This window comes from Notothenia rossii (assembly GCF_949606895.1).
Source record: "Notothenia rossii genome assembly, chromosome: 6".
NCBI lineage: Eukaryota > Metazoa > Chordata > Actinopteri > Perciformes > Nototheniidae > Notothenia > Notothenia rossii.
In genome coordinates this window covers 55,400,696-55,417,857 of record NC_136909.1, presented here as the reverse complement: position 1 = coordinate 55,417,857, position 17,162 = coordinate 55,400,696, and the positions used below count along the sequence as shown (strand labels likewise).

At 41.6% G+C, this 17,162-nt stretch overlaps 1 protein-coding gene across 1 annotated transcript in view; it reads left to right on the top strand.

The window, feature by feature from the left end:
* pdzd8 (PDZ domain containing 8) overlaps window positions 1-15,455 on the top strand; it is a 68,094-nt gene extending 52,639 nt beyond the window's left edge. Inside the window, exons 4-5 of the mRNA XM_079690610.1 lie at window positions 10,610-10,772; window positions 10,870-15,455. Coding sequence (XP_079546736.1) covers window positions 10,610-10,772; window positions 10,870-13,232 — 2,526 coding nt within the window. The 3' untranslated portion in view covers window positions 13,233-15,455. The remainder of the gene's footprint in view (window positions 1-10,609; window positions 10,773-10,869) is intronic.
* The last annotated feature ends 1,707 nt before the right edge of the window (window positions 15,456-17,162 follow it).

Genomic DNA, 17,162 nt, shown 5'->3' with positions numbered 1-17,162 from the left:
GTTCTCTTAATTGCATTAAGAGCTCTTCTGGCTTTTTCTTTGAGTGCATTCACTGCCATGTTGAAACTTCCTGATGCTGTTATGGTTAAACCGAGGTAGGTGTAACTCATACTATGTTCGATGATATGATTATTTATGGTAAACTGGTATTTGTTCTCCTGACATCTGGGGCGTTTTTGGAAAACCATGACATTAGTTTTCTTCATATTGACTGCCAGGGCCCAGTTCTTACAGTACTGGTCTACTATGTCCAGCTGTTGTTGTAGTCCTTGTTCAGTAGGAGACAGCAGAACAAGGTCATCAGCATAAAGCAGACACTTCACCTCTCTCTCTAGGAGGGAGAGGCCAGGAGCAGCACAGTGATCCAACTGAACAGCAAGTTCATTTATATATATATTAAATAAAGTGGGACTTAAATTGCAACCCTGACGAACACCTCTTCTCTGGGTGAAGAATTCCGTTTGTTTGTCTCCAATTTTAACAGCACACTTATTCCCTAAATACATTGATTTAACCAGATCGTACATTTTGCCCCCTATACCACAATGTAGAAGTCTATAATAGAGCCCTTCGTGCCAAATAGAGTCGAAAGCTTTTTTGAAATCAATGAAACAAGTGAATATCTTACCATGTTTTGTTTGGTGTACATGTTTGTTAACTAAAGTGTGAAGGGTATATACATGGTCGGTGGTGCGGTGTTTTGGAAGGAAGCCAATTTGATTTTGACTCAAGATGGATTGTCGGTTAAGGAAATCTTGTATTCTTTTATTTAGAATACTACAGAATAATTTCCCCAGACAGCTGCTGACACAGATGCCACGGTAGTTATTAGGGTCTGATTTGTCTCCACTCTTATGAATGGGGGAAATGAGCCCTTTGCACCAGATGTCAGGAAAACATCCTGACTGCAATATGATATTGAACAGCTTTAATCAGATCAAACAGATTTAAACAGATCAAAGGTTTCCATTGTGTCAGCTCTGATGATGTCACTCACGTGGGTGTGTGTGGGTGTGTGTGTGGCTCCAATCTGCCCAGCAACACCATGACAACCAACTGCAGCACTGAGTCCCATTAGAATGCATTGGAGATTATATCTGACAATTTTGCCACCTGTTAAAAAACTATGGCTCTTATAAAAAAAATGACCAGACCGTGAGCATCAGGGAACCCCAATGAACTGAAATATGTTTTTTTTCTTTTGGGTTTTGTGTGTAAAATGTGGAGATGGGAGCAGTTTATCTAAAGTGTACTTATCCCTGCTCTGAATAAATATCCGGAACAATTTCACATGGGAATCAATTGGGAGCTAGCTGGACTTTTTCTCTCTTCGTGCCCTCAAGAGGCATTTTGTTTAATATTTTTTCTTCATTTTTTTTTTTTTTTCCAACCGAGGAAAGGTTTTCCTACGTTTTTCAGGAAAAACTATGTCTGAGGAGTGTAGGGTTTGGGAATTCTGGCAAGTTTAAAACATTTTTTGGGGAGAATTTCAAGCACTGCTGCACTCTGTTTTGAGATCAAAGCACTCTAGAGTTAACGAGCTGCTCCATCCACTCTAATGTTAAAATCTGAAAAAGGCCTCTCTACCAAGCTCGAAACTAAATTCAATATCTCAAAAAGTTTAAAAGATATCAAAAATCTGAATAGGAATTGAATAGCTGAAGATATTGTGATCATTTGAAAGTTGGAATGAAGTGTCTGGCTGAAATTATGTGGAAGGAGAAGCATTTGGCGCAAAGTGTAGGAAAAGTGGATTTGAAGGCATCTCCCATTGTATTCAATGTTAAAAAAAGATTTTAAAAAGCTGAATATTTCAAAAAGTGTGACATATTTTGAAAAAGCTGAAAGTTAGCCATTGATTGCTGAAAAGGCTGAATAGTTTAATATTTGAATGGTTTCTGTAGCTGAAAGTAAGCTGAAGTTATGGAGAGCTAAAGTATTGGCTGATTTGAAGGCTCTTCCCATTGACTTCCATGTTAAAAAAAGAGTTTAAAAAGCTGAATATTTCAAAAAAATATTGCTAAAAATGAGCTGAATTTATCGAGTGCCAAAGTATTGGCTGAAATAAGGGGAAGAATAAAGATTTGAAGAACTATAGTGGAATGCTGTAAACAGCATTCGCACTAATTAGCCTAATTGTCAGCCAGGAAGAAAATTCATTTCTTACTTCTACCCATCATATATCAATCTTTATTTCAAAATGTATTATAACACTGTCATCCAGCTAGTAATCTCAATTTTGTATTGATGTAACTAATCTGATTACTTTTTTTAAATAATTGTTATCAAAATAGTTACCTTTTTGGTATCCTTATTATGTAATCTCTTTAAATGTTATCCGTTACTCCCCAAGCCTGTTTACAAGTACAGCTGTTTTGATAGACAACAGTAGTCATCTTAATATAGAAAGTGCTGTGAACATGACAGTTTGCGGAAAGATCCCCGCAAGCCAATTCACATCCACTCGTCATTTGTGATTTGTGTCAGAGCTCTTTCTGATTAGTGGACGCACCAAACTAAAAATAGTGTTAGGAATCGGTTGTGAATTTAGTAGACAGAAGCTCCTTTTAGTCATGCCTTCAGCTAGCAATAGTATACTTTGCTACTGATATGGAATGACGGACAGACTAACTGATGGATAATAGCAGAGGGGATGAAGGTTTAGAATAAAGGAGCATCGTATCTCCTGCTCCAGGACCTGATGCCGCTCTGATGCCGCTCTGATGCCGCTCTGTTGCACACACACTGCTCGGAAAAAAAAGTGTTTACGTTGTCTTCTCTGTTTCTCGTAAGGTCTCCCTTTCTGTTGGTCGCTTGTTAGCAGACCCTTCACATGATAGCAGAGCGAACGGGTACAGGAGGCGTAGAGCGAGGGATCATTGTCCACTAGTTAATCGTTCGCAGATGGGGTCGTGCTCGCGGACGGATACAAAAAACAAATGAAATGAATCGCGAAATATACTTTGGCGGCCGTTAATATACCTGGGCGGCCCGCCCAAGTAAAGTCTGTGTGGGAAACCCTGGTATATATTGCATACATAATAGAATAGGTTTCACTTAGGTCTGCCTTTCAGTTAGTTACATTTCCTGGTTCCCAAGCCAAATATGAAAGTACTATTTGTCTGTTGGATCTCTGCTCAGATTAGTGAGTTCATGGCTTTATTTGTTTGTTATGCAAGCAGGCTCTGGTTAGCACAAGTCAAAGTAAAAACGACAGGTTTGTTTAATGTAGATAACGATCTTATGTAATTTTTTTCATTGATGTTAATCAAATGTTATTCATATTTACTTTCCAAAACTTGCTTGGGTAACATGAAATAATAGTTATATCAGACCAACAAAAGCTATATGAATTGAATTGAAGTGATGAGAAGTTCAGTGAGTAAATATATTTCATTATAAATTTGACAGTGTTAAATCAATGTAATTATTTTAGACATACCTTTACATTGCTTAAATCTACAATCTGCCTGCCATGCTTACGTCTTCAAACAGCTCACATAGAGCTTCAGTGCCCAAAAGTGAGACAAAGGCTTGTTTTATCTGTTTTATTACCCATTATGTTCATTTTGTTCCGCAGAGAGTAGAGCTTCTTTTTATCAAGATGATTTGTGTGTGCGATATCTCCTTCTTTTGTGACACGATACGTCAGAGTACAACAGAAAGTGTAATGCACGTCTTTTATGGCAGTGAGTTTTTGTTCAGGGATCAAAGGAGGCCTGGGTTCGGTCCTGGAGGTAGAAGAGATAACTTTAAAGCAGTGATAGCTGCCATTTAAACATATGAACCTTTCATTTGTTCTCCGTGGCAGTGTAGATAAAAGAGAGGCTGGATTTGCTGAAATGGATCTAGAATTGCTCCATTTACATGTGGCCAGTTCAGGGCTGGTGCGTTCTTTGTTTGTCTTTTCTGCTCAGAGACAAGGAACCAAGAGCTGCTTGTTGTTTTAGTCGATGTTAACAAGGTTAGTGAGTGTTCACCCGGAGAGGAGGCTACACACACACACACACACACACACACACACACACACACACACACACACACACACACACACACACACACACACACACACACACACACACACACACACACACACACACACACACACACACACACACACAACTGTGTTTCCCTGCCAAACTGAATCATCCCAGTGAACTATATAATGCGCTTTATCACCCATACAACCAGTTTCATATAACAGGGTCTGGTCTCATCTGGTTTAGATAAATAGATAGATATATACTTTATTTATCTCAGAATCGGAAATGATTTTGTTGCAGCAGCAGTGTCAAGCATTACACAAGTAAAACATTTTCAAAAGATACAAATGTAATACAAATAGAAATGTATTTAATTTAGTCACTGGACTAACTCCAGCATGATTCTTCATGTAGGCACACTGATTTATATTTTTTGATTCAAGGTTTATGTTTGTGATTGATGTATGCAAATTGTGCTTTAGGACATCTAGTCCTGTTCCTCAGCTCGGTCAAAGTTAGCCTGTGTTGCTCTGGATGGTTTCCTGGGCACAGCTTCTTTCTACCCTTACAGTACCAACAGTGTTTTACAGTCTGTTAAATGCAGCTTCATTGACATTTCTGAAACAGACTTTGTTGTTTGGGTCTTGTGAATTGAACGCCAAAATCACGAGTACAAAACCAGGTTTTTTTATCTATAAATGTTCGTTAGGTTTATTATAGTAATTACATTGGGACAATAAATGTAATCAGAAAGCAAAGGATATCCAGGTGTATATCTTTCACACACTGCTGCAGAGCTGTAGTGTTATCAATGGAGCTGTGTGTGCACTGACATAATTAGGCACATATGAGTGTCTGTGACTGTGCATATATTGGGGGTGTAAGTGTGTTAAAGGGAGATTGCCACTATTTGCACTTCAGAAGAAAGGGCTTGTGTGCTTGCCTTTGTAAATCTATTGTAGGCAGCACATTGTGTCGCAGCTGTATACACACAGCTACGTTGCCCATCCAATTAGAGATGTTCAGCACCTACTCACCTTCCAGCAGTTCTTAAAGAAAGGACAACATGTCAGTGCCCTGAACGTGTGTGTGTCCGTATTGGAGCAGAAGATGACCCACTAAGCACTGGTACAGGACCTGAAGGCACCGCCTGCCGTGGGCCACGCGCCGGAGGAATATGTCGTCGATTAATAAGAACACTCACTGCTCTTCTTGGGAGGATTTCCAGGCATCACACTGATTTGTTGTTTGGTTTGAAAACCAACCTTATTTCTTTCTTTATTTCCTTTATATTTATATTTCCTTTATATTTATATTTTCCTCCATGTTTTTCAAAATACAACACAACATTGTAAGGATCCAAATGACCACCTTGACAATATGGCCCCATTTTGTTTTTCTACTTATATAATGGTAAATGCCTGAATAAATAGTGCTTTTCTAGTCTGAAAGTCCAGAGTGCTTTCATTTATAGAATAATATCATTTGTATTACTAGAAACATATTCAATATCACAATTTATCATAGTCCAAAAAGAAAATAGAACAATTCAATTTCTTATTTAATGTAAAAAAGCAGCATATGTTTGTAATTGTATTTAGAAATAATGAAACATCACTCAAATGGATAAATGCTTTATTGTCCAAATCCAACTGAATGAAGGCACAAAACAAGTAAATGTGAACATATTTTAACAATACATAAGACTTTAACAATTTTGCAGTGCAATCAAACATGAATGAAGTGGGAAGACCGCCATGGAGATTCTGGGTCATTATACACTCAGCGGCTGCTTTACACCGCACACCTGCTTGGTATTTTAAACATATGTTCTGTCATTGTGGCAGAAAAGTCTGCAGAGATGGTGAAAAGGGTCAGTTGTTCATAGTAAACACCGTAATAAGGAGAACAGTAGAATGTTCTGATGTCTTAATTCACATGTTGGCGTGAACTGTAGATATCAGTGGATCCATCCTGTCTTGTGTCAACAGTTCAAGCTGTTAATATGGTGTTAGAAATATTTTCTCGACATAAATATACCCCCTTAACACCATTTACCCTTCCCTTAGTCCCGCCCCTTACACACTCATGGCCATTCAGAGTGCAGCGTTGGCCAGCGGCATCCAGCCTCTGACGGCTGTGCAGTTAGCAAGAGATATCTATCTCTAAAATCAGGGGTCTCCAACCTTTTTTAGGATGAGAGCTTCTTTAAAAAAATAACACAAGTCGTGAGCTACTTTTACTCCTCTTTTTTTTGGTTTTTAGCTTTTGCAGTGTATATATTTGGCACAATTTAACATTATTATATGCTCACCTTTAACCTTTGTGCTGTTTGGGTCTGTGGAACCCGTTTTCAGTGTTTACTAAAAAAACATTTATGCAATTTAATACTTTTTACCTGCTTTATTTGGGGGTGGACCTCACATCCTCTAGGGGGGTCCGAGATTTTTTTTTTAAATGTTGAAGTGAAAAGCATCAATCTGGTGCACTTTGAGCACAACATGAATTGATGGATACAGCTCTCAACACTCAGATGGAAGGGAGCTGTATACTTTTCAATAATCCAAACATCTTTAGAATATGATCACAACCAGCAACAAATCATTTCAAGTTGTTCATTCTTATGTTATGTAGTTAGCATTCTTTCTTTTTATTTATGCATATTTTACTAATCACTCCCCTTTTAAACTCTATTTTTTGTTTTGTACTGTCCTATAGTACACATTGGAATGATTTCTTAATTTATTTTTTACAACTATAATAAATAGATAAAGGTGTGCATTGGAAATATTTGTTTGCATAGATGACCAAAGAATTTGACACACTGAGGTCATTTAGACTAAAGTGAACTATCCAAACACTGTGTCCCTTTCATCACCTGAGCTGTAGTTATCAGCCTCTCAGTCTGACAGGAGAGAGCTCTCCCTCTCCTTGTTGTAAAAACAGCTTCTAATATCCGTTAGCTCTGAGCTAGCACCAGATGCTAACAACAAAAATCCCCGTAACTGGTGCTTTCTCTCTCTCTCTCGCTCTCTGTCTCGCTCGCGCTCTCTCTCTGTCTCGCTCGCTCACATAGGCTGTGTGCTCCTCCGTGGCGATGACGGCTTGCGTTAAAAAATAAACATATTTGTAAAGTGGAGGGACACAAACGGGATTTCGAAAAGTGGGGGGGACATGTCCCCCCTGTCCCCAGTGGAGATTACGCCCGTGTGTGTGCGCGTCAAGTGCAATAAATATATCAGCAAGTTGCAACGCACACAGAGTAAAGCTCTGGCCCTCATGTGCTGTATATAGGCGGGAACGATAGGCTGCTCAATGGGGCTGATGTGTTGTGTTAGATTCTGCCAGAAGGAAAGGTCACACTCCTTATGAAGCGGGGAGCTGCCGCTCCACATTGCTTTTCTTCCCGACTGCAACGCTGGTCCCGCAAATCAAGCAAGAACGTGATTGATCGATATTCATTGTGGTGGGAGGAGGGAGGAGGGGTGTTAGATAGATATAGAGTTGAAGTAAGTAGATAGAGTTCACTATGATTGAGATTTCGTTTATGCATAGGGTAGATTATTTTAATTACATTTCCTTTTTTTTTGTGCGTAATTTTTACATTTTGGATTTGCTTGGCAAACTACTTTTTGACGTTTTGGAGACCCCCTGTCTAAAATCATTACATTTCTATATTTAAATGAGTGGAGCTGTCATTAGCCGAGTAAGGCACATCTTTACCGAGCACCTGTGATCTATGCCTGCTACTGAAACCAAATGCATACACATGCTGCTTTCTCTTTTAATGGTTGTAGCATTGAATAAAGATCTTCCCTGCTGCACAGGAACAGTGTTGCTTCTTAATTACATCTGAAGACATTATGGTTCACTTTACACTGTGATCTGTTTAACCTGTTTTTGTTGAGTAACTTTGACATCCTGGTTATATCATTCAATTGTCAACCTTTCTGTTCTGTTTTCTAAGAAAGAGATTATATTCCATCAGGGAGGGCAGAAGGTGACAGTGTGGGCGCCATGCTTTCTCTGACGGAGTAGTAGCAAGGCAGTTATGTGGGGTTAACGTAATGGGTTTGAATACATATGATAAATATACATTCAACTGTATAGCGTAATACATTTGCCAGCTGAATTGTGATCAGAAGTGATGCAGCACAGGGTAAATAACTCAATGAGCTGATTGACTCAATACTCAAGCTGCAATATGAGGATAAATGATTATGTGCTATTCCACTTCAATATCCTGTTAATGTCAAATTGATTTTGCATCTCCTGTTGTCGTACGCAGCCAGATCCTGAGTGTTTTTCCAGCAGAACCCACCTGCCTCAGTAATGGTCATTGTGTGATGTGAAGCTGAAGAGGCCTATAGCCTGCACACTCCCCCCCCCCCCCCCACCCCCCCACCCCCCACCCCTGCAATGTTGTTAGTGTCTTCGTGGAAGAGCGGTAACACGACCATATCAGATTAAACCTCAGAGAACTTAAAGGGATAGTTCAGCTGTTTTGAAGTGGGGTTGTGTGAGGTACTTATCCATAGACAGTTTATTATCTACAGTACACAGGAGGACCAGCATGGACTGTAGGCTATGCTCTGCTGTAGATAAGGGCAGCAGCAGTTTGGGTGTACCCTATATTCACAATGGTTTTTAGAGACTTACCTTGCAGTCAGTCCAGCTATCTATGCTCTCGCTGAAGCAGCCAGATTCCATTGACAAAAACTGTAATTTTACCAGTTATCGTTTATAATAATAATACATTTTATTTCGAGGCGACTTTCATAATATCCAAGGACACCATACATGAAAAGAAAAATTCAGCAGTGACTGTCTTTGTCCACAAATCCCTTTGGAGTAATTGTGATCTTGTATATAGTTTCCGGGTTATAATAAATACTTTTAAAACACTTTTTTTGTCTTGCCAATCTACATTTTTCCAGCATTTGTCATGATTTCATGATTCAATGTATTTCCAGATAGCTTGAGTCTGGTAACACTGCAGAATGATGTATGCTTCCTGCTGTGTACCTCATACTAAAAGAATGGGCTGTGCTACTAATCAGGCTAACATGAGGATGGATCGGGACTTCCCCTTAGCCTTCAGTGAATCTGCCCCCCCCCCACCCCCACCCCTTGTTTCAGCTTGTACATTATCTGCTTATTGGATGGCCAGCTCTAACTCAATCACTGCCTTCACCCAGAACAGTAACAAATGACAGGAGGGGAAATTACAGTCATTCGTCTCTACCCACATCATGCCGTCCCCTCTTTTCTCTTTTTAAACCAGGACACCTGTACCACCCTCCTCTGCCTCCACCCTCTGCCTTCCCCCTCTCCACCTCATTTAGCCCTTCCTCTATTCCAGAACATATTCTACCATACATGTGTCTGGAAAGCTGAAAGTCTCTTGTAATCAAAGTGGAAATCAGATGGGTTTCACTCAAATTCACTGATGCTCATCACTATAGGAGACACACACTTAGCTTTTATATACGACCTGCTTAGAACAGATGACCTCCGCGTCACAACAGGTGTGTTATGATATGTGCCTTGAGCTGTAAGAAGCGGCTGTTATTAGAGCAGGGGGTGGGGGGGGGAGTTTCATGTTGAAGTGCTGGAGGCCGATGTCAGTAATGAAGCATTTTTCAACGTACTATTTATTCTCATTCTTATTTGTTTACATAACCTGACAAATTAGCAGTATCTGTTGTTAGTTGCTAGTTTTAGACTTTTAACATGAAGAAATATAAAATTCATACAATTCTCTTAATATCTAATGTGACTATAGGGAAAGACAATAATGTTGAGATATGAAAGTTGGAAATATTATATCAAAAGTGCAGACTTTGTAGTGAAAAAGGAATCCATTCGGCCCATCATTCAAGTTCTCCCAGGAAGTGTGACTTATTCTGGGCATGTCCATGGATAACTACTTTTTGGCCAAAGTTTGACTCTGACAAAAATCACCTTCAATTGGGACATTGCTTTTAGGGCTTCTACATTCTATACACCCTAACTCCAAAACTAAACGCCTATTTGGAATACTGAGAGTAGCTGCAAGAAAAGCAATTACAGGGAAATGGCTCAAACCTGACACATCTATAAACACTTGGCATGACATAATAAACAACATATTGTCAAAGGAAATACCTTTTCCCTGAAACTTCAGGAGAACCAATTTGAAGAAACTTGAAAATGGTGGAAGCGATGTATTTTAGACGACCATTCCTTTAGTTTAATCGTGCTTTTGTATAATCCCTGCTGTTTTTTTCCTTCATCCTTGAAACCGAAAACCCTCGCTGTCTACTGTTTTATTTATTTATTTATTATTATTTTTATTATATATATTTTTGCTTGTTGATTTACTTATTTATTGTACCTTGGTATGTTTCCTATTTTTGGGTCACTAAAAAAATGTAACTGTTAAAGGAGCAAAGTGCACCATAAATGCTATGTGACTCCAACAAAAAAAAATGAAAGGAATATTTCAACTGTATTGACCATAATTAATGAATCATGTTTTTGTACACAATTCTAGCAATACATAAAGTAGATTAGTTGTGGCCTTTGACCTCTAAATCCATGTTAGTTTTCATTGTAAATGTTCTCTTGTTACATGTGTGCATCAGACAGAGGTGATCAAGGGGACGTGTGGCAGCGTGGGGATGACGTTCAGACACGTCCCTGCCAGTGAGGGGGATGCAGTGCACGTCAGCATCGAGACAGTCACACCCAACTCCCCCGCAGCCCTGGCAGACCTGCAAAGGGGAGATCGGCTCATCGCCATTGGAGGTTTGAGATGTTTTTATTTGGTAACCATCAGAAGATTTAAAAAAAAAAAGTCTTTGCTGTACTGAAAATGTATTTCCTGTTCTTGAACTTTCTACAGGAGTCAAGGTGACTTCTTCAGTTCAAGTGCCCAAACTGTTGAGGCAGGCCGGAGAGAGGGTGGTGGTTCTTTATGAGAGGCCCGTCCGTCACCAGGCTCACTCTTTTGGAAGCCTTGGAACTCTTCAGGAAGGGTTTGGGCAGCTAGAGGAAACAGGATTTATTCCTCATCCGGGGGGGTATGAAGAAGACCCAGCTCCCATCACCACCCTCTCCGACATATCAGACAGCAAAGACATGGACTCTGAGTTTGAAGAGTTGATTGTGGACTCCAAACTTAGCCAGAATGTTGGCCCTAACAGCAGCATCACAAATACCAGTGATGCTAAGGAGGAGTCCTTACTCACTGTTAACCAAAGCCCCAAAAGGACTGTGGCCAGCCTGGCCTCCAAGCCTCTCGGTTCCATATCCCCCATACTCAACCGCAAGCTAAACCTGGTTGGTCTCCAGTCGTCACTAAAGCCCCAACCCAAAGAATCTCCAAAGCCCTCTCCACAAAGGACCAATAGTGACTCTGTTGAAGGTCTGCAACGTCCCACTGTCCCTCCCCCACCTCCTCCTTCTCGCCCCCCAGTGCCGCCAAGACCTCAAATAAGGTTGACGTCAGCCTCTTCAGAAACCAGTAATTTGGAAGGCATTGATTCTGTTACAGCTACAAATGCTGCTGTGGCTCCTACCGTGACTTCCAGCAGCAGCGCTTCTGAAAAATCTCCAGAAAAAGCTCCTCTCACTGGAGCCAATGAGGACAAAGCTGTCACTGATAAGACCTGTGTCAAACAGGCTGAGGTGAAGCAGCCTACCAGACCAGCAGAGTCCACTGATGAGCCGCCTGGCCCCCCCACTGTGACCAGCAGCAGCAGAGCTGACCAGGCAAAGGACAGAGCTTCAGAAAGCTCCTGCAGCACACGGGACAGTCTGGAGGACCACTCCCTCTGGGAATCCCCAGAAACCCTTATCCGTCACCAGACCGCACGCTGGCCCAAAGCCTCTGTAGTGTTTGAGGTGGAGAACAACCAGAAGTACCTTAATGTGGCCCTGTGGTGCAAAGATCCCTTTAAGTTGGGCAGTTTATTATGCCTGGGTCACGTCAGCCTCCAGCTGGAGCATGTTGCCCTGGAATCTATGGCCACATCTTCAGCAGAGTACCAGAGCACTTTCAGGCTGGGGCCTCCGGAACCAAGGGCCAACGTCAGCCGCACGGCGCTGCGCAGTCTCAGCACCCACAAAGGCTTCAATGAGAAGCTGTGTTACGGAGATGTTACTCTGAACTTCTGTTACCTCGCCGAGGGGGAGCTAGACTATCCAGGAGGGCTGATAGAGAGGGAGCGAGAGGGCAGTCTGCAAGATGAGGATCTGAGAGAGAGGGAGCGGGAGCAGATCCAAACTGCGCAGAGGGATGACCTGGCATATGGAGCCATTCAGCTGGTGGAGGTTCGCCACAACTTCCAGGACACACAGTTCCAGAACCCGACCTGGTGTGAATACTGTAAGAAGAAGGTTTGGACAAAGGCTGCCTCTCAGTGTATGATCTGCGCCTACGTATGCCACAAGAAGTGCCAGGACAAGTGCCTCGCTGAAAATCCCCTCTGTGTGGCAGCCACTGAGCGCCGGGGAGCTGACCCTGAAGCCAAATCCACCATCAACCGGGCCACCACCGGCCTCACCCGCCATATCATCAACACCAGCTCCCGCCTGCTGAACCTCCGCCAGGTGCCCAAAACTCGGCTGGTTGAGACGGTGGCTGACTTGGTGCCTGGGACAGTGGAGCCCTCACCCAAGCACACCCCAAACACTTCAGACAACGAAAGCAGCGACACTGAGACCTACACTAGTGGGGCCAGCCCCTCGAAGCAGCCTGTGTGCAGCGGGGGCAGCAGCAAACTCGTACGCAGGGAAGGCGGGCTGGATGACAGCGTGTTCATCGCTGTCAAGGAAATAGGCCGCGACCTGTACCGGGGGCTGCCCACAGAAGAGCGCTCCCAGAAGCTGGAGCTGATGCTGGACAAGCTGCAGCAGGAGATCGATCAGGAGCTGGAGCACAACAACGCTCTCCTGCTGGAGGAGAAGGAGGCCACAGATTCCCGCCGCAAGGCCCTCATCAGTACTGCCCTGGCTAAGTCTGGGGAGAGGCTCCAGGCCCTCACCCTGCTGATGATCCACTACCGGGCCGGCATCGAGGACCTGGAGTCAGTGGAGAGCTCCTCCCCTTCAGAGCAGCAGGGCTTTAAAGCAAAGGGAGTGGGGCTGGAGGAGGAGGCCCTGCTGGGGACGGAGGTGTATGACAGTGACATATGCAGCCCTGTGGAGGGGCAGCTGCTGGACAACATCACTGAGGAGCAGATCTGTGTGGAGGCTCTGCACTGAAGGACACAGAGAGGAAAAGAAGAGAAACATGTGCTTTGGCAAGAGCACCTCAACAAAATGTGTCTACTTTGTTTTTAGAGATGGGGGAGTTTCAGCAGTCCATTTTAAAATATAGGATGTGTTGGGTCCATTGTTTGATTCACACATTTTTTTTTTATTTTAGTATGAAAAATGAAGGATGGAAATACCTCCCTAACAAGAATTCATATATTGATGGTTTGATTTGCACAACGTGATGCCGTCTCCATGCTCTTGGTTTTTAAAGGTAAGCTTCAGACCTACACTATAACCCTTATTCGTGCTGCATGTGGATCCTCCAGCTGGTTTTCTGTGGCTTCAGACTGTCATGTAATGCATTAAATTACTTTTGCTCCTTTGTCTGTAAGAGCTTTGAAATAAGGACTTAAAAACATGTGCACATTTCTGTGGTCTACTCGTCTGAATAATTTGAATGGAGAAGGAATTATTGTTACGTAATTATTTGTTTTACTGTGAGTAAAGAGCCCATATGAAGGTGATATATTTGAGTCAATAACAGTGTGAATATTACTGGGACAGCAGCATTGGACATCCAGCTCAGTGGAAAAGGTCATTAGAGTCCAGACCCTGCAAGAGCTCACACATATCTTTGTTTTCAGCACTTTTTTTTTTACTGTAGCATGATTTTAGTAGCCACCGTCCTTGGATTTATTGTGATATTGTATATAGTTTGCTCTTTCTTTTGGTTTATTTGTTTGTATTGGTTTGGCCAGACATGTTTTACTGATCTATATTTCCCATATTCTTCTCTCCCCATTGTGGGTGTAAAGAGGTTAATTAATACTTTTTTTAACCTTGTTTTGTCTTGCCAAGCTTCATTATGTTCAGCCCTGTCAACTAAATTTTGGCACATTAATAACTGATCAAAACTTTGATTGGGTTCAATTTGAGAAATACATTTTTTGTATTTTCTCTAAAGGAATGTTATCCAGGAGCTTTCATGATATGAACATTCTCTTAACCAATTTGTATTTGTTGTGAATAAAGATGATTTCCATGCCTCGATAAATAATGATGTGATAAAGTGCAGATCCTTTGCCTTCATAATTTGTGTTCATGCCCAAATGAATGTATGTTCAGCCCTCTGTGTGTGTTGTGTGTGTTACAGCTGTTTGGCACTGCCTTCCCCATTCCCTTGCTGAACATCAAGCATTAATGTAGCATGTTACAGTGACTCTATCAGACGCAGCTCCAAAATGCTTTGCTGTTCATCTCCTACCCTTCAGAGATTAGTATTATTATTCACACTGGAATAAATAGTAAGAGGAGGTACCATCTAACAGAAACTCTAAAACACTGAACATTTTGGATTCTATGCTTTTGGTTTTTATTCTGAAGATTATTTTGACGTGACATATTCCCAATACAATACAGTTGAGTTTGTTGAAGATAAGGCACTAAGAATGAGTTTAATGACTTTCTAAAACTATCAAAGCAGTCAGTGGTGTCAGAATTGTGAGGCAATAGACAGGGTTGCATGGCCTGTTACCGGTACATTTAGGACTAGGATTACAGTTATCTTAAAACATCTTTAGATATTCTTGCATGAATTAAAAAAACAACCTGAAAGAAGATTTAACACTGAAAATATAAAAAGCCATCACCCAAAGTGCATTGAACACCAGCTGAGTGAGTCAGCAGAGGGCAGATTTACTCTGACAGGATTGGTCCACACTGAGGGACCTGGAGAAGTGAAGAGCCAGACTCCTGTTTGTGTCGCAGATATGTTGCTCCAGTAGATATTGGCTTGCTGGCTGCTATACTTGTTTATCTCTGTCACTCGCTGTATATCCAGATTTTTGTGTGCAATATTTTTGTAGAAAATGAAGCTAATGATTCCAACGTGTGTGACTTCCTTCTCCTTTCTTTGATTTCTGTGTCTATCTGTCTGGTGTAGCTCCCTGAGGGTTTTTGTGGACCAGTGAAAATGTGAGAAGCACTGCTTTGCTGCTGCTGCTGTTACTATGTGCTCCTTCACAGATCTCATGATCACATGCTTCTGCGCCCACCCCATGCCTAACCTTTGAAACTACTCTTGAAATATGGCTGCCCATCATGGCTTTCAGTAGATGGAGATGGTGTTTGTTTCTCTCTGTGTGTGTGAGGGATGTTGTAAACTGTTTTTGCAAAGGCTCATGTGATGAAGCTTTATTGTACATAACCTAAATAAACAAGCTAAAATGATTTCCCATCATCCAGCTTTGTGTTTGAATCGGCTCACAGAAGGATACTAAAGGCACGGTCTGCCATCCACCCACAGCAACCCTTCAGACTTCTGTTACATCTGTGTTAATGACAGGTTTACACCTTTTTATATATACAGTCTATGGTTTACACACAGGAACTCTCAGACCAGAGTCTAACTTAAAGGTTACACAAAAAATCAACACTATTGTTTTCTATTGAAATTAGCTGATCTGCTCAGTACAGCATGACCTTTATGTGCACTTACTTTATGCTATGTGTATTAACATATCTTGCTTATTATTGGGACCTGTCATATCTATTTTTAAATCCTCCAGAGCAGAGAGAGGAGCTGTGGATTATTGTTATTGATTAATGCATCAGTGTTTCTTAGGGTCAAAAACACTAAACTCACAACTTAAAATGAAAGCGTTTAGTTTATTTAATAAAAGAACACATGTTCAATGTGAAAAGTGACAGTAGATTAGTTGCAATTTGGTGCTATATATATACAGGACTGTCTCAGAAAATTAGAATATTGTGATAAAGTTCTTTATTTTCTGTAATGCAATTAAAAAAACAAAAATGTCATACATTCTGGATTCATTACAAATCAACTGAAATATTGCAAGCCTTTTATTATTTTAATATTGCTGATTATGGCATACAGCTTAAGAAAACTCAAATAAAAATTAGAATAGTTCCTCAGACCAAGTAAAAAAAAAAGATTTATAACAGCAAAACACAATCAAACATTTGAAAATGTCCATTAATGCACTCAGTACTTGGTTGGGAATCCTTTTGCATGGATTACTGCATCAATGCGGCGTGGCATGGAGGCAATCAGCCTGTGGCATTGCTGAGGTGTTATGGATGCCCAGGATGCTTCAATAGCGGCCTTTAGCTCATTAGCATTGTTGGGTCTGGTGTCTTTCAGCTTCTTCTTCACAATACCCCACATATTCTCTATGGGGTTCAGGTCAGGGGAATTTGCAGGCCAATCGAGGACAGTAATGCCATGGTCAGTACACCAGTTACTGGTGGTTTTGGCACTGTGGGCAGGTGCCAGATCATGCTGGAAAATGAATTCCTCATCTCCATAGAGCTTTTCAGCAGACGGAAGCATGTAGTGCTCTAAAATCTCTTGGTACACAGCTGCATTTACTCTGGGCTTGATGAAACACAGTGGACCAACACCAGCAGCTGACATGGCTCCCCAAACCATCGCTGACTGTGGGAACTTCACACTGGATTTCAAGCAACTTGGATTTTGCTCCTCTCCAGCCTTTCTCCAGACTCTGGCGCCTTGACTTCCAAATGAAATACAAAACTTGCTTTCGTCTGAAAAGAGGACTTTGGACCACTGTGCAACTGTCCAGTGCTTCTTTTCCTTAGCCCAAGTCAGACGCCTCTTCCGTTGTCTTGAGTTCAGAAGTGGCTTGACCATGGGAATACGGCTATTGTAGCCCATTTCCCGGACACGTCTGTGAACAGTGACTTTTGATACCTGGACTCCAGCTTCAGTCCACTGTCTTTGAAGCTCCCCCAAATTCTGGAAGCGACTCTTCTTCACAATGCTGTTAAGGCTGCGGTCATCTCTCTTGGTTGTGCAGCGTTTCCTGCCACATTTCCCCCTTCCAACAGACTTTTTGTGGATGTGCTTTGAAACTGCACTCTGTGAACAGCTTGCTCTTTGAGAAATTTCTT